Source organism: Drosophila ananassae, chromosome 2L (assembly GCF_017639315.1).
Source record: "Drosophila ananassae strain 14024-0371.13 chromosome 2L, ASM1763931v2, whole genome shotgun sequence".
Classification (NCBI taxonomy): domain Eukaryota; kingdom Metazoa; phylum Arthropoda; class Insecta; order Diptera; family Drosophilidae; genus Drosophila; species Drosophila ananassae.
The window spans coordinates 1727688-1751967 of NC_057927.1; the positions used below are offsets into that span (position 1 = coordinate 1727688).

General features: G+C 41.0%; 2 protein-coding genes and 1 long non-coding RNA gene across 14 annotated transcripts; 1 reads left to right on the forward strand and 2 right to left on the reverse strand.

Annotated features, from left to right (window-relative positions):
* Window positions 1-1894: 1894 nt before the first annotated feature.
* Window positions 1895-19904, reverse strand: LOC26514073 (pyrokinin-1 receptor). 10 transcript variants are annotated; one of them, XM_032456181.2, is made up of 10 exons: window positions 19444-19904; window positions 19197-19388; window positions 6156-6229; window positions 5279-5833; window positions 4770-4935; window positions 4524-4656; window positions 3808-4006; window positions 3500-3714; window positions 3240-3353; window positions 1896-2802 (listed from the first exon to the last, which is right to left on the reverse strand). In XM_032456181.2, the coding sequence occupies exons 4-10, from the start codon at window positions 5631-5633 to the stop codon at window positions 2185-2187; spliced, it is 1800 nt and encodes a 599-aa protein (XP_032312072.1). In that variant the 5' UTR covers window positions 5634-5833; window positions 6156-6229; window positions 19197-19388; window positions 19444-19904; the 3' UTR covers window positions 1896-2184. The 10 variants fall into 10 exon arrangements, with proteins under 10 accessions (XP_032312069.1, XP_032312072.1, XP_032312070.1 ...); XM_032456179.2 differs by having other exon boundaries at window positions 19197-19373; window positions 19432-19904; XM_032456178.2 differs by lacking the exons at window positions 19197-19388; window positions 19444-19904 and adding an exon at window positions 16813-16929 and having other exon boundaries at window positions 1895-2802; window positions 5279-5536.
* Window positions 11370-19188, forward strand: LOC6500378 (pyrokinin-1 receptor). 3 transcript variants are annotated; one of them, XM_001953052.4, is made up of 7 exons: window positions 11370-11937; window positions 13314-14002; window positions 14065-14230; window positions 15442-15574; window positions 15687-15885; window positions 16825-17048; window positions 17248-19188. In XM_001953052.4, the coding sequence occupies exons 2-7, from the start codon at window positions 13537-13539 to the stop codon at window positions 18007-18009; spliced, it is 1950 nt and encodes a 649-aa protein (XP_001953087.1). In that variant the 5' UTR covers window positions 11370-11937; window positions 13314-13536; the 3' UTR covers window positions 18010-19188. The 3 variants fall into 3 exon arrangements, with proteins under 3 accessions (XP_001953087.1, XP_032312067.1, XP_032312068.1); XM_032456176.2 differs by lacking the exon at window positions 17248-19188 and having other exon boundaries at window positions 11402-11937; window positions 15687-15889; window positions 16825-16955; XM_032456177.2 differs by lacking the exons at window positions 11370-11937; window positions 13314-14002; window positions 14065-14230; window positions 15442-15574 and having other exon boundaries at window positions 15713-15889.
* A 286-nt stretch (window positions 19905-20190) lies between the features above and the next one.
* On the reverse strand, window positions 20191-22756 carry LOC123257188. The gene is made up of 3 exons (XR_006507181.1): window positions 22620-22756; window positions 21542-21927; window positions 20191-21491 (listed from the first exon to the last, which is right to left on the reverse strand). It is a non-coding gene; the product is annotated as an uncharacterized LOC123257188 (long non-coding RNA).
* Between the last annotated feature and the right edge of the window lie 1524 nt (window positions 22757-24280).

Genomic DNA, 24280 nt, shown 5'->3' on the forward strand with positions numbered 1-24280 from the left:
TTGAAAGCAATTAATATTATTTTCAATTTATTTTACTGCACCCCAACAGGTTTAATAGCCTTAAAGAAAATGGTCTAAGAAAAAAAATTTCCCAATTTCTCTTTTAAACATTTTTGAATCATACTTGTGTTCTTTTTAATTTGCAATTACATTCTGTGTTTTGTTAAAAGGCTTTTGTAAATCCAAAACAGAAACACAAAGCATTTATAAAAGCTAAAACAACTAATTCCAGAGAATATAATTTCAAAGAGTTTAATTTAAGTTGCTTTTATTTTGATTACAAACGACTCGCTTTGAGCCCCTTATTTTTAGACGAGGGAAATAAGTTTGCTTGGCCCAGGGCCAACTATGCAAGCACTGAACAAAATGTAAATAATTTTGTTTTATGTTGAAGTATGTTTTATATTAATTTGGTAGATTGATTTCCATGAGAGCTTAATCTATAATAATGTTTCTTTTGGATATAAAACCCTCTCCAGGCCTATTTTAGCCCGTCAGTACTTTAATGTTAGCAGAATAGTTTTTTTTTCCAAGTGCACACATTTGTGAACAAGTGCGGCAGACAAGGGGCAATCTTTATGGCACACAGGGGCATAGACAAAGGCCAAACGAGATGGCGATGGCTTGCACTGGTAACCGACTCCTGTAGGATGGCCAATTGGAACGCCTGCAGCTGTTACAGTTCCAGAAGTTGGCCGTCTTCTCGATTCGGCCCGTTGTTCATTATCTCGTCTCAATTGCGACTCGTACAATGCATTAGTTTAATAGTTGGAGAGCTGTCCGCCCAGACAAGTCAATTGTATGACCTTGGCTCGTGTCTGGTAAATGGCGCTTTAATATTTCATCTAACAGATATTTGGCTTTAAATCGGAACATCAATTTACGACACACATCGAATCGACTATATAACGATAAATCGTTGCCATGGCACAGCATTGTCAGATTATGAATGAACAGCCTGGGCCACTGCAAAATATTGTCATTTATTGTGCGAATGATGGCGATAACTCAGCGGATGGCGAATCGAATTTTATGCAGTCCCTGGGCTTCCGTATGGAATGTTGTCATCGTTTTTTGCGTATCGGTTTTGGGCCATTGGAGTGATTCTGATTGACTTTCGAGCGGCCTCCTAATCGATTACTCAATGTCATCACTTTCAGTCATAAACCATTTGGCACAACGTCCTGTTTACGTCAGGACTTGGGCGTTAGACCATGGCCAGGATAATGTCAATAACAAGAGTTTGTCGAGATGCAAAGCATAAGCACATTCGACATTAAATCAGGACATAAAATCAGCCCGTAACGGAATAACACAAACATTGACACATTGTTAGTTGTTTCCGCATCCGCCATTTCATTGGGTTTTCAGCCAGCCAGCTAGTATGCATCGAAATGTTTCCCTCGTGTCGTATCATAAACACATAAATAAATAGAAACTTGGTGTCCAAGGTTAGAATCCGGACATCGTCGGATTTAGTTTCAATAGGAGCCAATCATGTGCGCGTGCCGCGTAGTAAACAATAAAAAGAAACATAAAATCTAATTGATATACTCGTATGTTATCATCGAGATGCGAATTTCCTGTCGTTCTGAGTGTATATATTCCGTATATATTTTTATGATTTTTCGCAGTGGGTGATGCTGATGAAAACATGTATTCAATATGAATGAAATTTGTTTTTAATCCCATACACAGGCAGTGGAAATTATAGTCGTATTAAAAAAAAAAACCAAGAAAAGAGGCTTATCAAAAACGCGTGGAACATAAAATCTAGAATTTATTATAATTTCACCAATTTATAGCACAAAGAGGTTGCCTAATAAGCTTTCCTTAAATAGTCTGAATCATAAAACATATCTTTTCCCAAAAAAATTTAAGACCATGTTACCAACCAAATTTTATAAAATTTTCTTAAGTTTTGATTTAAACAGCACTTTATTATTCAACTTATTTCTTGGTTTTTAATAAAACTAATTACATTTTGGTAATGTGAATGAACTAGTTTATTGAGACTCGATTACGAGTTATTGAGCTAAACTCTAAATTAAAGCAAGGACAAAGAATTGACCTGGAGCTGGAATATTTGTCTAAAAAAAAAACACAAACAAGCTCGAGAGGCGCTTGCTGCTCGTATCACAGTTGAGTGTGTGTAGCTGGCATTGGAATGGACTCCGGGCCTCTTCAAAAGGCGGCCCTTTCGTCGGAGGAGTCGTTGCCACACCCCGTCGCGGGAGCCTCGGAGACCCCCGCGACCGTCGCGCCCCTCGCCTGCGGTTTGTGGCTGCCTTTGCGTCTGGCACGCCAATTGAATTTGGCCCTGAGACCCTTGAGAGTATTCGAGCTCTTGAGCGTTTTCGCTTTCGCCTTTCGCACTTTCCCACTTGACTCGTCCCCACCCACCGATCCAGCCCCCGATCCGCCTGCGGCCACGCCCCCCATAGGACGGGTGATGCGTGTCAGCTTGAGGCGGGACCGCGAAAGACCCGAGTCGTCGTTTTGGCAACTCAGCTCGTCAATAGAGCACATGGTGGGATGCTGTTGATGGTGCATCTGCTCCTCGGCATATGGCAGATCCGCCTCGAGCAGCGAATGGGCATCGCCCACAGACGAGAGCTGTGAAATCTGCGACTGCAGGATGCGTCGGGGATTGTCGAACAGATCCTGGCGGCTGCGATTTTGACCCTGCAACTGGGAGCTGTCCAGAGATACTCGGTTCAGTCTCTGGGACTGACTTCCAGCTCCATTACCATTCAGCATTGTGGTGGTTGTGGTGGAAGTCATGGTGGTGCGCACGCTATCCTGGAAAGAGAAATTAAGAGGTCTAATGGTCAGGAAAAATTAAAGTGAACATTTTATTCTTAATTTGTTGCATATATTGAATAAATAAGTTAAAGGGTTCTGTATTTAAGAACTAGTAAATTGGATTTTAAGACAAGTTTTTTGAAAACAATAGAGCAACTCTATAATTTAGTTTTATTTCCAACACAATCTCTCTATAAAACAATCCATACAATGATTCATATTAAGCAATAAACGATTGCTAATTTTATTCAAATGATTTGTTAAAAATAATCAAAAAGATTTTTAATTTTTGGTAAACAAAGCTAAATATATCTTTAACCTCAGACCTTTGTATTGCTTTAATATTCTTAATATTAAACAAAAACTTATTGGAAAATATAAACAAAATATGAAGTGACTTGGCAGTCTCCAGAATATTTTCTCTGTTTACTCACGGTCGTGTGAAGGCGCAAGGAACCCGTCTGGTTTCGCCGCAGGGCGCTGTAGGTGTGAGGCAGGCCACGTCCCTGATTTTTGCCCCCCAAGCCAAATTGACGGGCAAGGGTTACCTGAGGAAAAAACAATTTACTCAGTACTTACATAAACAAATTGTTAAATATTTGATTCACTCAATTTCTTTCTGTGTGCTGGAGAAACCACACTTTTTAATTAGCTGAAGTATAACGAAAATATTAAATTCTTACGGTAATCTCACCTTGAAAGCCTCGCGGAACTTGTGGCTCATAATGTTGTAGAGCAGTGGATTAATGCACGTGGAAAGGAAGTAGAGTACTCCGGAGGTGTAGTTGAGGATGCTGAAGACATCGTTGAACCACTGCGATTCGATGCCCGAGGTGGAGCCGTAGACCGCCATCAGGCGCTGGGCGTGGAAGGGCGCCCAGCAGATAAAGAATGCCACCGCAACCGCAACTAAAAAATATAAAATAAAATAAGAATAAGAAGAAAAATGCAATAAAGATGATGCAACCATAAATTATCTTTAACCAGGAAGCTATGCCTCACCCAGCATCCGGATGACTCGTGTTTGGGCGCTGATACCTCGGCTCACATCGTAACATCGCCGGGGAATCGCCTGGAGCAGCCTGCTTCGCTTCAATTTCACACCGATGAGCACGTAGAGCACACATATGGCTGTCATGGGTCCGCCGAAGAAAAGAAAGCCTGACACAGCAAACACATGCGCGAAAAAGTCGTTTTTCATCTGCAGAATATATTTTACACAATATAAGTAACCAGGCGCAGTAATATGAGAAGGACTTTGGCGGAAGCACAAAACCATAAATTTGATCACTCTAAATTGAGTCAAGCACCATGGAGGATTTCCATGGATAGCTCTATAAAAGTCAACAATTTTCAGCAATTGAGTGAATCAAAGAGAGTTTAAAAATAATTAGATCCTTTTTTCAAACTACATCTAGATTACAATTAATTTTCTGACAACCTAAGCTAAATAACAAAAATTCCGAAAGTATTACATTGTTCATAGAAGCCGTAATTATAGTTTAGTAATAAAATGTCATACAATTTTCATTAACCCACAATTTTAATTAAAAGAAAGAATTTTAAGAGCTTTATATATAGAATTTTCAGTATCTTAAAGTACTCAAAGACTCATCATAGTATCACACTTACGAGCCTTAATTGCCCAACTCAATTACTTAATTATGTCGGATACCCGATAATTGGGAGAGAGATTAAAGACCACCCATCAATCATACCGTGCACGAGGATCCTACGCCCTGGACCACCACTGAGAACTGAATCGCCTGGGGAAGGGCCAGTAATAGAGCGGCTATCCAGATGGCAAATATGAACTTTACGGCCCGTGAAAGCTTCGACATCGTGTGCTGCCTGCATCGAAACGAAAACCAATTAGTCCTGGCCAGGGAAAATGGAAATTGTGCTGTGTGGGACGGACATGAACACCATGGAGATGGACATCCACTTGATGGGACTCCACTCACCTGAAAGGATGACAAATGGCAATATATCGCTCCACGGTGAAAGCGGTAATTGTTAGGACAGTAGCGTTGGCCGCAGTCTCCGAAAGTACACTCTCCAATATGCAGACTCCATCACTGAAGGGATAATTGTCCGGATGCCAGAGGTTGTACAAGTCTTGTGGCATGCCTAAAATGGGATGAAATAATTAATGATAAAACCATCCTTTTCATCACAATAATTAGTGTTGTCATAAATAATTTATTTTCAATAATTCTGTTTTACACTCCCCCTTAACTTTAATAAATTTTTTGATGTGATATTGTAACATTACTCATACGCCACGTTGGCCGGAACAAAAATATTACCCGTAAATATAATCTTTAAAGGCTACAGCCCCTTTTAGTTATTATTTCCTATTGTTGCTAATTATTTTATTTGCTTATTTTTACAAAAACAAAGTAAAAACCAGATATTGCCTTAACATTACGCATAAGCCCCGTTACTTAAAAAAAATTAGGCATCTTCTCACCTGAGCACAACAGGATCATGTCAGATATGGCCAGGTTAAAAAGATAAAAGTTGGTAGCCGTGTGCATAAAGTTGTTTCTAGAGATCACAATACAGGTGATGAGATTGCCCAAAACACCTGCCACAAAGATAAGGGCATAGCCCACACTGAGAGCAGCCAGCAAGGACATCGGTGCCATCGGTGACATCGTGGGAAGCAGCTCCTCCGGTTCCAGGCCCTGCAGCAGGCTGGTAAGGTTGTCGGCCGAGATGTTTAGCACTTGGGTCAGATTTAAAAAGAATTTTTCATTTTGAAACAGTTGTAGATCTGTTGCCAAGTGGCCGGAACTGTTACTAGGCAGCATCTTGACTGCCATGGGGGATAGTCTCTCTGTATCTGAATCTGTTTGTTTTGTATGTTAGTGTGTTTTCTTATTAAATTCGAATTTTTTCAACTTTCGACTCCTGTTTGTGTCTTTTAAATCGATTTTCTCCTCCTTGATGGTAATGTATTCATAATGCTCCCGAAGCTGGGCTCATCAGTTTCGACTTAGGCCAGGAACGCTCCACTCACAACCTGTTGTTATGAGTTCAGGAAAAGCTTGTGTTTAGAGTATGTGTGTTTGTTTGGGGGATGGACAGCTGTTTAGGGTGAACCTCTGGACTCGTGAAAGTGAGCCATTTATTATTGAAAGTGAAAAATCATAAAAAAGAAAGTGTTTCGTGGCGGTTTTGAAGAAAAAATAACTTTAATTGGTGCTAATCTTTTATTTTATATATCTCGGATTGGATTGATGAATAAATTTCTTAAATGCCAAAATCAGTACATAGATATTTAATTGGAAGTCCACCCTAGACTGTCAAATCCTTAAAGACTCGGCGTTTTCTACATTATTTACCTGGCATCCTGAGAAACTGACAGGCGGCAGTCAGGCGTGTCCTAGGCGAAGACCAGGCCGAGGGCAAGTGGATGCTGAAAATTAATTTGAATTGCTAAGTGGCATTTAGGCAAAATATTTGTGTACACGAGATGAATTTAAGGAAGTTGCTTTTGGGCTCAACCTGGCACACTCCCCGGCTTGCTGCCGGCTGTTTGCCAAACGAATTAAATGCCACCCAAACTCAAGGTCGCCCCAGCCCGTGGAAAGAACTCCTAATGGACACCGGGTGACTTAATAATATTAACATAGTTTTATTCCATTCATGATGAGTGTTTTCGGCTGCTGCTATTTGAATTTGGATGTGGTTTTGTTTTACTGCTGACCGCTGTTGACCGTTTTCGGACGTTTTCATTATCATTATCATAAAAAAGTTTCTACAATATATGCACGGCTAAAGAATGCTGTCGAATTTGGTTTTATTATTTTGTATATTCAATCAAACTGGTTTTCATTTTTTCATTTTTCTGTTTTCGTCTCGGTGTCCGATGTCCGATGTCGGTTGTCTCGCCGCCGTATCGATCGAAACTGTGTAGCATCCCACCAATATTATGCACCGCCCATGCCCATAAAGTCTGACTTCGAATAGCATTTTGTTTATATTTTTTTGTTGCTTTCGATCTCCCATTTTTTATATCGTTTTTTGGGTAGCCATTTTGCATACGGCATTTAATATTATAGATTTTGCACTGTATTTGGTCTAATGGGCCCGCGGCTCGCGGCTCGGAACTCGAGGCTCGAGGCACGGGTCAATGTTTGCTGTCAGTCTCGAGGCAATCTGGAGATTCTTCTGGCCCGATAATTCTTTATTTATTCTTAACTTGTTCACAACTGTTTCGGTGCTCCTGTTTGGGGTTTTTCATTTCAACCTAATGACAATTAATTATCTTTTTAGCTCTCGGCCGGACCGGCTATCGTTTGTGCATTTAAAACACGTTTAATTTAAATTTATCAAACGATGCCTGCCACATTCTTTTGAATGCATTTATTTTTTATTGCTTTGAACTGTTTTGATTTTGTCACTTTGTTGTGCTGGCCCTCGTACGTTGCACTTTGCTCTCGCCCCCTCCCCTTGGGGATAATATTATAGTATGTCATTTTGTGTCTCTGTTGATTTTATTTTAATATCTTTAAGCAGCCTTTACCATGTGCCAAACGTTGATTAATGACTGACGAACCGTCGGAGTTTATTTAGCACAAGCTTTTAATTAATTTCTTTGATAATTATGCGAAACGACACCGATCCGATCTTATAGAACATTTCTTGGAATCGAAAATAATGAGTGAGGCGCTCGCGTGTTTTGGGTTTTCTTTCGAGATATTTTTGAAATCGAGTGCGTCGCCAGCGGCTACAGCATTTGGCCGCAGCATCCGAATGACTAAGTTTTGGCCAAAAAATCGGGGCGAATAAAGCCCGTTCGGGCCATGGCAATAACAGCGACGCAACAGCGATGCCGGCGTCGAAGCCAGCGACAACGTCGACAGAACACAACTACCGGTTGCTTTTCGGGCCTCTCTGCGACGGCGCTCTCATATCACAAGGGTTTGGGTGTCGGTTTCATTTTCATTTTAAGTTCGAGGGTCTCAGGGCAAGGATAATAAAAATGCAAATAATATCGGAGGGCCATGCACTTTATCTTATTTAGTGGCATATTAATTTGGCCGGGCGGCAAATTGTTTGATTATTATGTTAACACAGGCAAAGGACAATGCAAATGGCGACCTTCGTGTCCACTTAATCCAATGCGCCCACAGTCCGATTAAGTGAAGGCTATTAACAGGCGGTTGACTATAAGGGCTAATATTTACTTACAGGAATTTTTTTTAAGGTCTTTTCTTTGGTTAGTTTAATGGCATACACATAGGCTTTGAACATTTTTATTCAAAATGGAAATCAATTGGTTTTTCTTGTTTACGAGTATAAATTGAGAAAAGTTTTTTATTGGATAAAATATTGTCATGTACTTGCCAAGAGTGTCATTAATCCTTTGACAACGGTATTTAAATTTCTGAAAATGAATTTGTGAAATTACTTTGTACACCATCGAGCTGCGGCCATCAAACCGACTAAATTGGACATGACTCCGTGGTTTTATGATCAGTCAAAGGGAGATTTTATTAGTCCCCCGGGGACTTAGTTTTATGACCATGTGCGGGCAAATCTATCAGAGCTTTGCGGCTCATAAAAGCACTGTTTTCCTAGCTCCCTGCGGCTAGTGCGATATTGAGGCCCAGCAACTGTAGCCATATCTATTTTTACACGATACGATGTGCACAAAAAGGACAAACAAATCAGAACCATTGCATGCATTCAATTTCTCAATTTTTATGCAAATAATACATAACAATTTTTTCGCACTTAATCAAAACAAGGTCCTAAATAAACAGCAAAAAAGAAGACGTTTATGTGTTGGGATGGGGTGGCTTTCCTTTGTCAGGACGCCCTTCTCCCAGTCCATGTTAATCTCTCTTTGGAAAGAATCTCATGTACCCTCAAAGGCAAAGCAAATACGAAGCACGTGCTGCAGAGTCTTTCCCAGTCAAAACTTTGGCTGCCAATTGTTGATGAAAGCCGAGAAAAAAGGGCAATGGGAAACGGCAATGATAGGGGGCGATGTTAGGGCAACCTGGAGTATGAGGAAAAGAATTTCGTTTGCTTTGCGCTTTATGAACACTGAGCATGACATCAGATTCGGGGGCGCCTTTTGAGTCGAACTCTTGTTTGGCATTTTGAAGTTCCTCCGTCGCCCAGGACTCTGTCATCAGTCGACGTCGGCATCTTCGTCAGCAGTTTACTTGAATTTTGTGCAAGTTTCCAATTCATTTAGTTTTATTGCACGTGGCAGGGGCATGCCGAAAGTCATTTGCAGTTCGACCAACCCGTTTGAAACTCACCGCTTTCCCTAACTTTCATATAAGCCCGGAAAATATGTTATTTCACTTGGAGAACTCAAAAAATTAAGCACGAAACTTGTCTGCCATCACGAGATAGTGCCCACATTTTTTTTAAGAGTCTTTCAGACTTTTTATCGCAAATTACATTGGAGCAGTCATTTAGATTTGGACTTTACATTTCGATAGTTTAAAAGATTAATGCAAAATAAGCTTCTTATAAAATGTTAAAATATTCACAAAATAATTATAATTTTCGGTTGCAAAATAAAAGTTAATTTTAAATCAAAGCTAGTTCTAATTTCCGAACTGGCAAACTTCAGTAAGAGTATTAAAAAATATCACCACTTTACTCCTTTATGGGTGACCTCAAATTTATTGAACTCTTGCACGCTTTCCAAAAGTCGTTGACAAATTTCTATGCCCGGGCCCGGGCTAATTGTAACCTTTGATTGCTATTGAAGCACAAGCTCCACATGCACCGCAAAGCCTTTCAAATAATTGAATTCCCGCCAGTAACGGCCAAAATATAAAAAAAAGTCCCACAGGCAAGAGGTGTGCGTGCCTGTGCTTGGCTTCATTTGGTTAAAAGCCCGGCAATTGCCCTCTTTGGCACGCCGTCGTCGGTAAAGATGCCCAATTTCGAATATGACGGCGGAGTGCCTTCCATAAACTTCGGCCAACGGGTTGTATGAGTAATGCGAGTTAAAACTGAGCCGAGTAGAGTGCGTGGGCCAGAAAGTATCAAATAGTTTTTTGTAGCTAACTATGCAAAGTGACAGTTTAGTCCTAGGTTCTAGGTTCAACGCTCTCTCTTACGCCGGCCAAAGGCCAAGGACACATGCATTTAGTTTAATTGCACTTAATTAGCCGCAGCTCAAATGACATGACGCACTCGAAAGTGCTTAAAACCGCATTTGCAGTGCCCTCGTTTGGCATCAGAGCTAATCAGGAGCTATCTGGTGTCGTTGCAGTCGTAAATCAAGACGATATCCCCAGAACTCCGACCGACCAACTGCTGTGCCCACAAATTTGTGGTCGACCTTTTTCGATTAGGACTCTGGCATCTTTTGTCTCCCAGTTGGTGGTCCGCATGTGTATTATTAGTCGGAGAGCATTATGCTAATCAGTACCATCCACATCCACTCGCACATTGAGTCGTTCCTGCTTTCAGACAATCACAGTGGAATTAGTCGAACACGTTGCGTATACGCAACGAGTAAAGGTCAGTGAATGAAGCTCAGATATTGATTGCCTTGGTGGTTTCATTATGTACGTACTCTCAGTGTTGAAGGGGAAACTCATGAATAATCCAGGGAATCAACTTACACCCAGATTGTGGCCAGTGATTATTGCCAGCAACATTAATTTAACGCGCACTTAATCGCATTTACGATAGATCAAAGTGTGTGGGAATCGGAAATCAGTATTTGATGCCCAGATTGATACACCAAAAATAAAATAATGTATTAAATGAAGTATTTAATCTTTAATATTTAATATAATCTATAAGCATTGTAGTTTCTCGATTAAGGCTTTTGATTTACACCATTTGTGAAGCTTAATTTACGCTGTGGTTACATTTGGTTTGAAGGTTTTTGAAAAATCTTTTCTCCGACACTTCCTTAATAGCCAAAGGCTCTTAAGCAAACCGCTAAATCCGGATTGTGGTCACGCTCCAGCTACTCCGCATATTTACCGCGACCAGACAACCACGTCAAATTCGGCTCAAAACGCAGAAACCGAATCTGTCGAGGCCGAGAATACCAAGTTCTTCAAATTAAATTCTTTACTCGAGGCGGGAAAGGAGGCAGAAAGAGGGGAAATGAAAACAAATCCACAAATCTGCGGACAAGGGCCGACATTAATATGCGGTTGGGAATGCCGAGAAAAGGGGAATGCCACAGGAGCCGCCTGCCTATGGTTCATGTCTAGCAAAACAAACACATTTATTATCCTACTTTATGATGGCAAAACGACTTTGATTCCTCATTTACTGTGATTGTTTTATGGTCGTGTTAAAGACGCGCCAAGGGGGTGGCCACTGGTCATAAATATTAAAAGTAAGTGCGAGCGCTTTTAGGCCATTTGCAATTTCAATTAGCCGGGCCAATTGAATTGAATCGACTGCCATTTACGGCCACGCTCTATAACCAGCTGCCTGCGACATTACTCATCCGCCAAGTAAGACATAACTTACTAGTGCTCGGAGTGGGGCAGGCGAAACCAGGAGACAAAGTCAAGGTGAAGTGCATGAATTTATGAATGAAATTAAGACCAAATGCTTGCCACACACAATTACAAATACATTGACAAACAAAGACAGAGCGAATTGGCCAAGAAGTGCTGTTGGTTAACAGGCGGCTAACAGCAGGCAGCCAAACGATGCCACGATTGCCGCAAGGCAACTCAGTCTGTCAACGACTTCGCTCAAATCCGGACGTGCGCGATCCGAAATCCTTGGTCAAAACCTGGGTTTTCAAAAATCCGTCAAAGTGCTAAAATGTTAAAAAAAATTCTTAGGCTTAAAAAGAAAATGTAATTTAATGAAAATGCAAAATGAGGGTGCACAAAATGTACATAAATGCCATTAAAAATGTTCTTCCAAAACCCAATTGATTGACATCCGAAAAAAAATCTAAACTAATTTTCCGTTGAGTGATTCCGTTTTAACGATAACAAAAGGGTTCCAGGACCCCAAGCTTAACTCCTCCCTGGGCTTCGTATAAAAGGTGACACACACACCTTTCCGAAACGGATACGGACACGGATACGAGTACAACAAAGGCACAATAGCTGACAAAAAAGAAACAAAACAGCTACGCTGCTATTGTTATTTAATCTAACCTTGGTAAGAATCAACAGTCAAGTCAAAAATGTAAGAACTGCGTAGATTAAAGTTTACTCAGGACTCGTTTCAATTCCCAGAATCTGGAGAAACTCCGAAACGATTTTCTAAATTGGCAACTTGTGCTGCCGCAACCACATGGTTTAATTAAAAAATGTTAAAGCTCGTGGCATTGTCAGCCCGTGCACCTGACCATCTGCAACTGGGCTGCGGTGGGAAGTTGTTCGGTCGAAGAAGGACTCTCACCCAAATTCAATTGCTAACCCTATTACGGTCAGTGTTACGATTGGTTTTCAGCCAATTTGTTGGAATAATTGCAATGGACAACGTACACTTGGACTCTCGTCCAATCATATCTAAATCAACTTTCACACCTGAGCGGGCAATTCAATTAATTTCTTTAATTAGCTTACGTCAATACAATAACATCCGGAGTCTGTGCCCACTCGGAATGCGTAGCATACTTTCGAGTGTTTTTATAAACGCCTTCTGCACCGGAAGAACCCCCAGCGAACAGGAAACATAATTAATTAGACACATCAAACAGAAATCTGGCTTCAAGCCAATATTCCAACTTGGCAGTAAGCGTGAGACGCTGTTTCCCAACTTCAACTTTGACTTTTCTAACCCCAGAACTAAGCCCTCGTCATTAGTGGTAAACGTGTTGGCCACATAATGCGTGAAATATTATCCGTAAGTCACAGACATCTTTAAAGTTTGGCAAGCGACTGTGCTGAGGATCCCTTAAGGGATGACTTCCTTACAGAAAACAAGAGGATTCTTTCTTTCTCCATACAAGAATAAACTTTTCCACTCATGCAATCAGGCACCGTTTCACTCATCATGGCTAAGTCCGAGAGAAAATAGAAAAACTTTTCCTGTCCCAACTATATTTGTATTGATTGCCAGCAATCTGTATTGCCACAACTCCAGATGTTTACTATTAATAGAGCCAAGTGACAAGTGTTCCACGGAGAGAAAAATATAGTTCTTGAAAGACACAAAAAGTTGTTCGTTGAAATCTTTAATGTTTTTAATCTTTAAACCTAAATGGGTTTAAAGAAGATGAGACCCTCCACCTTAGAATACTTAAATTTGCATGTCCTGAATAAAATATAAATGTACAACTTTTCCAAGTGTTTGATTGATAATCTCTTGTTTATAAATTGTTCTCGATGCAGCTTAAGATGTTTACTAATAATAGAGACAAGTGGCACTTGACGAGTGGCAGTAGTCGAGTGTCTGTTTCAAGTTCGGAAATAAAACGCATTTTCTTCGGTTGATTTCTGGCCACCTGACGCCATTATGTCAGAAAGGCTGGGGTTTCAATTTAAATATATCCTTGAGTCTAATGACTTTTAATGTTGTTTGCTTCACAGGCGAGTGCGCAATTTTTGGGCCTGTCGTCGAAGGCTGCTTATCGGCCATGTGCCACCATCGCAGCCGCAAAGGATACGCCAGACAGTATTAATAACGCATTGATAGGAGTAGGCGTCTGATTTGGTTTTTTTCTCTTGCTTTTGTTTTGGTTAGAGGTTTGGCGAGGGTCTCGAGTTTCGGATCGAGTCCGCAATTAATCGACAACAGCAGCCGACAGCTAGCATGTTGCAGGGCGTCGCCATCACCATCGCCAACGACAGCAACGATGATGGCCTCAATCAATCATTCATGGCTCATGTGTCGCCCAGTCCCAATCAGAGTACCAATCCCATTGCCAACATACCGCTACCGGCGAATCCTAGCGAGAGCCCCGAGCTGTTGCTCCTGAAGAATGACAAATTCCTAACACATGTCGCCCATCTGCTAAACATAACGACCGAGAATCTTTCAAATCTTCTGGGCTCCGGCAACGGGACAAATGCGAGCACAATGGCATCGGATTCTCCAGGCGATGAGTCCCTGACCCTGCGCACCGCCTTCACCATTTGCTACGCCCTTATTTTCGTGGCTGGCGTTCTGGGGAACCTGATCACCTGCATTGTTATCTCGCGAAACAACTTTATGCACACGGCCACCAACTTCTATCTATTCAACCTGGCGGTTTCCGATCTGATACTGTTACTTTCCGGTAAGCGCGCTTCTTATTGGGCCAACGGGTCGTATGAGTAATGCGATTCAAATATCTCACAGGCATTCCACAGGAGCTGTACAACCTTTGGTTTCCCGACATGTATCCCTTTACCGATGCCATGTGCATTATGGGCAGTGTGCTCTCGGAAATGGCTGCCAATGCCACGGTTCTCACAATCACAGCCTTCACTGTGGAGAGATACATCGCCATATGCCATCCTTTCAGGTGAGTGTGAAAATATTCACGGGAAAACATAATTATCTAATAAAATTCGTTTTAGTCATATTCATTGTTTTATTATCTCTTTGTGTAATTGTCGGCCAGCAAAGTTAATTAACAAAGTGGCGTATGTTTAAATTAGGCCTACCACAAAAAGATAAAACAAAAACCTGACAAAAGACTGTCACAAACGATAGTCAATATAGTATATGGAATAATAATTCATAATTTAACATACAGGCTGGGGAATGATAACAAAAGCCAACCTGGCAACTAAAATATTCTATGAAGTTTGGATTGTGGGGCCAAATCGATATTCGTGATTACATGGTCCTAATTAATAGCCAAAAGTTGCCTTCACTAAATATAATTAATCTTTCCCGCAGGCCCTGATTTCTGACATATTCCGCATTCTTTCTTTGAAATTCTAAAAATATAAATGCTTCCTTAAAAAATAACATTTGATTTGCATTTTAAGCTTCGGGGTATTGCGTTTCACCCAACCTCATATTACGCTTCATTGCGGCTTAAATTCGTGGAAAACAAACAAGTAGCATTTCTTAAAAAAAACCCTTTTTTTACCATGTATTTCCACAAAATAAACAAATTAGATTATTTTGGGAGATTCCTTAAAAGAAACCAGACATGGAAGTGCTAAAGGACTTGAAGGAGACATTCCTCACTTAATTTTAAAGTTAAGAAGAAAGTTACTTTGATAATTTCCTTGGGTTTGGGTTTCAGCATAATTGTTGGTATAAATGCAAACTTTTTGTCTATTTTATATGGCTTTTGCGAAAACCCAAAAGTTTTCTGTGGCATTCGTGCAATATTGTAGCCTATTATTAACATCTCCTTTTTTTGGTAATAATGTTCAAAACTTTATAAATCCATTTTACCAAAACGTCAGGTGTGAGATTAAAGTAAACGCCAAAGAATAGCAAATATTTTTCCCCAGAAGTGCCAATGTTTGGTTTTGCTTTTAAGCTCATCCATATAATATAAACACTTATATTAAAAGCGTTTTACATGCCTTTTCACTTTGAAACAGGGAAGACTGCATGTGGGTTTATTGAAATGTAAATTGTTAATATGTTATATTTTTTTTTCCAAAACGGCCCACCTCGGCCGTGGGCCACCCACACTCAACATCAACATTTACATTAAATTTACTGCAATATTTATCATTTAATATACCCTAATCTTTACGTCATTTATAGGCAGCACACCATGTCAAAATTGTCGCGCGCCATTAAATTTATATTTGCCATTTGGCTGGCAGCTTTCCTTCTGGCCTTGCCGCAGGCTATGCAATTTTCGGTGGTCTTTCAGAATGGCGGATACTCATGCACGGTAGGTGTTAAAAGAAATGAAAAAAAAAAAAACATTGAAAAACGTAAAACCAACAAAACTCAAAAACCAACTGACGCAATGCCGCATACTTTATATCCTTTGTATCCCTCAGATGGAAAACGACTTTTATGCCCATGTGTTTGCCGTCTCCGGATTTATATTCTTCGGCGGACCCATGACGGCAATTTGCGTACTCTATGTCCTGATAGGTGTGAAGCTAAAAAGAAGCCGTCTGCTGCAGTCGTTACCGAGGAGAGCCTTCGACGCCAACCGGGGACTGAATGCCCAGGGCCGAGTCATCAGAATGTTGGGTAGGTGAGTTGCTTTGTGTGGGCGGCTTGATTGATTAAAGACAGGAGTACTGCCCCGCCTCATTCCTGCCCCCGGCAGAAGTATCAAAACTTTTTCGCCGAAAGTCTTAAATTGAAAATTACTTTCAACATATTTGCGTTGGCGACATCAAACAGGAGATTCGTCATCTCCCACCCAAGGCACTCCGCCCCTTAATTCCGCGGAGCACTTTCACTTCTCCTTACGTCATGTGGGCTGAATGTGCTCCCGGGTGTGTTTTTTCTGCGGTGTCGTTAATTTACGCAAGCATCAGTGTATCTGGAGGGCTTTTAAATGGCCATCTAGCAAATGTGTCAGAGGTGAAGCCAGCTGGCACCTGGATGTAATCAAGAATTAGTCTTAGCAGAAACTCTGACATTTACCTTGAAAATGGTGTAATTGAAAATATAAACAGAAGGCAGTTTTAAGCTGAAATACAAGCAATCTCGGAAACTTTTTCCTCCAAAGTTCAGTCTGGTTAGTTGCTTTTGGCAAAATTCCGCAGAATATTCTGTGAAACAAGCTCTTCAAAAGGTCAATTTATAACATTTAATTTAGGCAAAGGCTTCGTTAGGAAACGGTCTATTCTCCCTTTTTATATGAACCTTTGTTATAAAAGTTTTTATTAATATTATTAGAAGAATAAAACTAATTACATTAAGTTTTTGTCGCAATAAATAAATATAATATACAAGACCATTAAAGAGCCCAACTTAAAGGCTCAGGGCAGTAAGGGCAGTATTTTTCCCTTATAGCCTCACTACCAAAAAACACTTGTGGCCAAACGATTGGATTACCCGGGATACAGGACATATACATACTAGATATAGTGGCTGCCTTTATTGCTTTATTTTTTACGGACTTTTCCCACTCTGGACCCAAGTATTTAATAGGCTCTTTATCCTTACCCGTATTTGCAGTAGCTGTAGCCGTCGCCTTTTTCCTGTGTTGGGCTCCTTTCCATGCTCAGCGCCTGATGGCCGTGTACGGACTTTCTCTGATTAATATAGGCATCAGCCGGGACGCCTTCAACGATTACTTCCGGATACTTGATTACACATCCGGCGTGCTCTACTTCCTCTCCACCTGCATCAATCCGCTGCTCTACAACATCATGAGCCACAAGTTTCGCGAGGCTTTTAAGGTAAGCCAGGGATTTTACTTTTTAATCATAGTGTTTTAGCATGAGCTTAAAATAACCTGAAAACTTTTACCATTATTGTTAGATAAATTAATTATTTAAAGTTTATTTTAAATTAAGAAAAGTGATGGATAGTAGTTTAGTAGTGAAAAATAGTCACAAAGTGTCTGAATCCTCAATGGGTTTCTTTTTTTCTCTGCAGATCACTTTGACCCGTCAATTTGGCTTGGCCAGAAACCACCACCACCAGCAGAGTCAGCACCACCAGCACAACTACAGTGCTCTGCTCCGCCAAAATGGGTCGATGCGTCTACAACCGGCCAATTGCAGTGTTAACAACAATGCCCTCGAGCCCTATGGCTCCTATCGAGTGGTGCAATTCCGCTGCCGGGACACCAGCCACCAGCTGTCGATGCAGGACAGCATTCGCACCACCACCACCACCACCACGATTAACAGCAGCAGCTTGGGGCAGCCGGGCAACGGAGTGGGTGTTGTTGGAGGCGTGGGCGGCGGTAGGCGGAACCGGAAACAGGATTTCTATGGCCCAGTTCCGGGAAGTGCAGTGCCCCACCGGATGCTCCAAGCCCAGGTATCGCAGCTGTCATCTCTGGGGGACGCCAACACACTATTAGAATCCGAGGCTGTGGACAGACACTACTCCGCTGGACGGGCCAAGAGAGCTCTGTTGGCCACCAAGAGTGGGGCTCTATTGGTCACTCCCCCTCCAAACGTGGAATCGCCGGAACTCAGTCAACCGGCAACCCGCCTCAAATTGTCCCGAGTGATAAGTCGCAGGGACGAGGCCAGCAGTCATAGTCTGCCGGACCCGGAGACCTTGTCCGGATCCGGAGGAGCGGGTGTGAGTCGCAGCTGCCGCAAGTTTCCATGGCGAAAGCGAAGGCAGAAGACGGAGGATCCAGCCAGTGATGGACTGGGCTTCGGGTCACCCAAATCCCAGTGATGGCCACTGGCCAATATCTAGAGTTATGCATAGTTAGGTCCCGTTTAGTTAGCGCAATAAACTTTCTGATCTGTAAATAATCCGGAGAAACTTTGAAACTTTTGCTGAGGCGATTTGCATGCAAATTTCGACTGGACAATAGGCCATAAAAAAATGGAACGAATGTCCAGCCCAGACGATTTATGCGAGGCATAAAGCCAGGCTAATGAGGCAACAAAGTGTCGTGTCGGAAACCACGCCCCGATTGCCTCCTTTTTTTGCTTCGCACTCATAAATTAAGTGTTAAGTGTTGATCTACCAGTAAATAATGTGAATAAATAAAAAGTGTTGCCAACTTTACAGCAAAAACCTCTTAGTATTCTGTTATTTCTGAAGTACACAATGCATGCCAGCAGCATATTCGCATCTGCATTCCAAGAAGTGTATGGTAGATGGAAAAAAAGGAACGGATATGGAGAAAAACGGGGGTCAAGGGAAGAAAAGCATCTCGGTTTTTTCAGACAAAGAATTTCATGCGACATTGTAGTTTCCGATTGGCAAGCTCTACTGCTACACTACAAAAACGAACAATAGAATCGACTATTGAGTTTAATTTCAGTCTTTGTTTTCTTCTTTTTAAAAACCCACAGCTGCATCTTTAATTTCCTTTTTCAACTTTTAGACTTTTCTAAGCCAATCGAAAGTCTCTTAAAACAACATTTCCATGATTTTTTAAGTGCAAGTCTATTCTTAGCATTTGCACTACATTTGCACCTGCCGACTGAAAGTCATTTCAGCTTACCTGGCCGGACGTCCATTAGTCAAGGAGGCTTTCCGAGATGGAAAGTCCGGATTGAAACGAATGGCCAAAGAGTTGCTAGATGGGGCTTATCCTGCGGCGAATTGGCACATGGAGTGAACTCAGGTCCGGATTGGTAGCACAAAATAAATCAACTCAAAACTGGCAAAAAGTTGAGGAATTATAGCTGCCTGGCCTGTCTCACTTTGTGGTCTAGCAGAATTATTAATGGCTATTTGAAAGCCAGCAAAACAAATTCATGTGAAACTCTAAAGTGGAGCGTTGAAAAATTTACCAAAAACGGCAGCTTCTTCACCTGACTAATGAGGCTAAAATTGCCATATGGAAGTTTGGCAGTGAGCCTTTCCCCAGCTCATATATCAAATGCATACCCATTGAATGTATTTACCCATTGAACAGTGCTTAGCCCAGGGTCATGTAATTCCATACGCCCTGTTGGCCGGAGGCACAAAGGACCGCCTTCTCATTCATCATCGGGGCGGGAGAGTCTTTTGTGCGAGGAGCTCTTGGCCAAGGATACTGGGGAAGAGCGGACTCTCCATCAATAAATCGTGTGGCCTGCCGCCTAGTCAATCATAATCTGACACAATAAAGATATTAATCAGAGCCATAAATTTACTTACGGTCTAGACAACCAGTTTAACGGCCAACAGCTCGCACACAAAGCTCCCTGACGAAGATGAAGATGAAGGCGAAGAGTTCTCCGGATTCTTTTCTCTTCCCGGGGTTGAACTTAAATGCATGACAAGTCCTCCGGAGAAGGTCTCGCATATTGTCCCGGTCATTACGCGCAGACATTTTAGATTACTCTTCCAGTTTATGAGCGTAAAACTTTCACTTTTCAAAGTAGTCGATTCATTCTCTGTTTTTGTCCAGACCGAGTGGCTCAACGACTAGCTGGAACTTTCGGAATGCAAGAGTCCTTTCGACATCCATATCCATGTCCAGATTTTAAAGCCGTAGTGCTGCCCACACGCATGCTGCTTGGTCAGTCCTTGAGAGTCCTTGTCTGCACCTAACGAGCCATCAAGCAGGACAAAAGCTCATCCCACTCTCTTTGAACTCAGCACCAGGTTCAGCAAGGATCAAAAACGTACACTGCTAGAAAGTGCCTGAGAATTTGTCTAATAAGTGTTTAAATCTCAACATGGCATAGTTCTTCTTCTTTACTTTTAGATTTTATTTCAAATTTAAGATTTTTTAATTCGAAAATCTGACAAAAATGTTCTGTGTACTTTGGTAAAATTCTCCTCTTAAATTAAAATACCACTATAAATTGCAAAAAAAAACTATAAACAAATTAGTGTGTGCAAAATCACTTCAGTTTAGGTTCAATTAAAAATTGATTCAAAAAATGTGGTCGAGTTGCTCAACAATTCAAGTATCCTTGTGTGGGCCTTCAATTAAAGTTGTGTAAACACGGTCCAAAGGACCGTCATGGACGGCTTATGTGTTTATTTATCGTTCGTGCCCCCTCACCCTCAGGCTCCTCAATTCTTGACTGGATGTTTCGATGAACCCAATTGATTTTTTTGTTGCCATTGACAGGGAGTCAGGTCAACTCTTGCCTTGCTCGAGAAATGCCAAATAAATATTATTTTGTGTCGGATTTTTGTCCGATTTTTACTTTATATGCTGCATGGTCACCCGGTCGAGGCTAGAAATTTAATTAAATTCGAATCGGTGGCCCACAAGTGAAAAATGTGGTTGAGAACTTGTTATCTTTGATGTGCAGAGGACGCAACCCAAAGTGGCAAGCATAAAGCTAAACTGTTGCTGTAATATCTAAAGCATCTGTCCTCGGCCACAGAACAATTCAGCAAATTAAAATAACAAGTGGTAGTGGGGACCCAGGGCAGTTTAAAATCCAACAGCTGGCACTGGCATTTCAACATTTTTGGGGCCAGCACTTTTTGACAGCGAATTAGAGAAGCCCCGACCTCCGGTCACAGTTCAACAAACTAAAAGTGTTTGCTTTATGGCCTCGATGTACTCAATGTACTTGAAGCGGAGCCAGCCCACCCTTTATTCTCCTTTATTTATTTTTTTCTGCGACGAAAACTAAACAAAAGTCGGAATCCCCCAAAAGCAGACAACTCAAGATTAGCTGCGCCACAAGTCGAGAGCCAAAAATAACTCGAAATATTTCGGCCAATTGCAGTGGCCAAAACAATAAACCGTGTTAGCCTTGGCCATGGACATGGCGCATTGAGCTTGAACCCATCTCGGGCAGAATCTCAGTCTCCGGTTTGGCTTTTGAGATCCCAAAGCCTGCCATCTTTTACACTGAAGAAAAACTTCTATATAAATGTAATAAATGTAAATGTAAATCCATATTTTTGGATAAATAGAGAGTCATTTAAAAATTATTTAATATTTATTGCTAAATATGATAAACTTTCCATTTGCTTTTATAAGAAACAATATTGTTTCCCTATTTTTCGAGTGCACTCTTCCACGATATCCTCGGGTAATTGTTCTTAAAGCGGTTCCCAGAATTAGTAAAATTACTTGAAATTCACCCTAGTATCAGAATTTAATAGCTGAATCCCGGGATGTGTATGTCCCGGCATCTTGTTTGCACACCAAAACGTGTCTACGATAATTTGTTTGGGATTTAGCGCCACCAGTCCTCTGGTCCTTACTCAATAGAGCCACTTCCTCCGGTTTGACGTCAGTGGAGCTGAAACTACCATAGAGTTGAGTTGGTCAATTGAAATTAAGCCAATTTACATAGATCCATGCTATTAATTGAGGCCACTCGTGCAAGGCAACACCACTCTCCGTTCGAACAGAAACAGTTTGCAACAGTTTCCAAGTGCTTCTCTCCGGTTCGGAGTAAAGTTTATTAATTAGCATTGGCTTGGGGTCCTGACAATGTGTCCTTGGAAAATATTTTGCAATTGACAACCGAAGACGAGGAGCAACTTGGATTTCCTTCTAGCTTGCTTTCCATTGTCTCACCACTGACACTTTTGGACGTTAACGATGTCATTTTCAAATATAATATATTTGGTTTTTCTTAGCATTTCCATTTGTTTAAGCTCTTAATGCGCAGTTAGTAAATTAATTAGTTTATTAATTTTATTATTTCAATTATTGCACCTGCCAATTTGGGGCTAGTCATTGGATAACATAAGTTATTAAAATGCAGGCATTCGCAAATTAAACAAATTTGTATTCATGAAAACTACATTTTTATGGGCCAATAAATTCTATCAATTAGTTGTTTTAATATAATAATCGAAAAAATGTATTATCAATGACAGCTACACAATTAAATCGTAACCACTTAGCCTCCTAACAGGTAATTTTTCACATTAATAGTTCCAGGAAAAAAGAAGTATTGATAAAGAGCTCTTTAACACTGTTTTTTCACAGAAAATCAATTCAAAATTAAAGGATACCCACGAATTTTTTATGAGGGTATTGTTTCATGTGAATATCAATTAAGTTCTCAAAAAACCACTGTGTATTTTCTTTTCACTTTTAATTAACACTGGAGCCAATCGAAAATTCCCTGATTCCAAGAATAAAGTCATTTTAATTTCGCAGAAAATTATTTGTTGACTCACATCCAAAAGTCGCACCAGTAAACAATAATTCTTATTAAATGGCATTTCCACTTCAGAGAAAGTAACTGACTTTTGTATGTATAATTTCTGACAGAACCTTAAGTCACAAATATTTAAGGATATTTTTAAAATTAAAACTTTAAGCCACAAAAAAAAACACAACATGTGTTCCAAGAGGACATAACATGTAGGTGGGGAAAAGTTTTTTAATGTCCGCTGGCAACATTCTATCATACTTTTTGGACGATGAAACTTTTCCATTATTTAATAATTGATTTAAAATTGCAAAATGGTTAACTTTATAACGGAATTTCATGTAGAACTTCATAAAAATTTGAAATTGTAACTTACAATGTATCCAAGTGTTGAATGATTTTGAAAGTGACTTTTAGGTCCCTTTCGAAATTTCCTTTTGGATTCCTATGATTCGTTCAAGTCACGTCGAATCCGAGTATGAATAAATTACATTACTTTTTCCATATAGAAGCATTAACCAATAATGTTTCCATTTCAGCTACAACGCGGTTAGCTGATAACCAAGGCAAATGCTTAAAATTCAACCATCTGCGGACGAAATGAATTCAATTACGTGATATCTGGCGAATACGAATGCGAATTAAATGGCAAACAATCGTCGACAAGAAGTGAAGCCATTCCAACTATTCGGAAGCGGCTAAAATCGGACGGTCGTTAGAAAAGACCGTGTCTGCAATTCGGGCGACATGTTGCCAACATCCGTTCCCGAACAAATCACACAAAGGAATCTCAAGCCAGCTGTTGGCATGCCACCCTTGACGTTGGGCGGCACATGGCCGGAGCTGGAGATTCTAGGAGATTTCTGGGGATCCGTGAGGGTTTCCCATCGAGGAGAAGTCGCTTGGGGAGTGGGAGAGGGTGCAACGTCTGGCATGTAGCTTACGGTCTACTGAAGCAACACGCGTACACATGGCAGCGGCAATCGTTACTTTGGCCATACATTTCGATGGCCCCCAGCTGGGTAACGGTGTTACCCATGTTTGCAGCTTTAACCGACATTAAATTGGCGATTCTTGGCGGCTCGACATGTGGCCTGCTCCACATTTGCATTTGGTTTACTGTCTCTCAGACAGATCTAATTGAAATGGTGCACTGACAAATTAATTCCATTGATTTTAGCAATTTGACTCCATTAAAGTCATTGGTTACGTTGAAATAATTAAATGAGTTAACTGGTGCTGGGTGTTTGGGTATTGAAAATTAAATTAAAGCAGTTAGCAAAAAATAATGTTAAATCTATTTGGACAAGCCCTCCCTGGCCTTTATCCCATTCCCTTGATTCAGGTCCAGGTTAAATATACGCCCTCAAATCATTTCAAAAACATTTCCAGACGTAGAAGCGCTGCTCATTTATTATGTTGATGAGAAAATCAACAGTCAAATGCAATGCAGCAGAAACCAAGGAGACAAAGCAGCAAGGCAGCAAACATGGCTTACAAATGAGCAGCAAAGTCTTATCAAATTTGTCACGAACTTTTTGGACACAAATCTGGCTGGCTAGCTGGCTGGCAGACGAAAACCATAATATTTGAAGTGATTTTCACTGCTGACACAGCAGTAGCCAAATATGCAAACTAGCTGAGCTGCGCCAAGAAGCTAAGGTTCCCATACATCAAGTGACCTTTCGCCAGGACACGCCTTGTCCAGTCCAGAGTCCCGGGCCTGACTTTTGCTTTGTGTGCTTAGTGTGAGTCCCAGTCTCTGTGTTCGGGAGACCAGGACAAGCCACAAATCAAGTGCAAGAAGCACAAAAACGGCGGCAGACGAACGAACATCGGTCAAGGCCCATAAATAGCACGCCCACATTTAAAACACTCGATGCATAAATCAATGTTAAATAAACAAGGAGGCGGAGCCATTT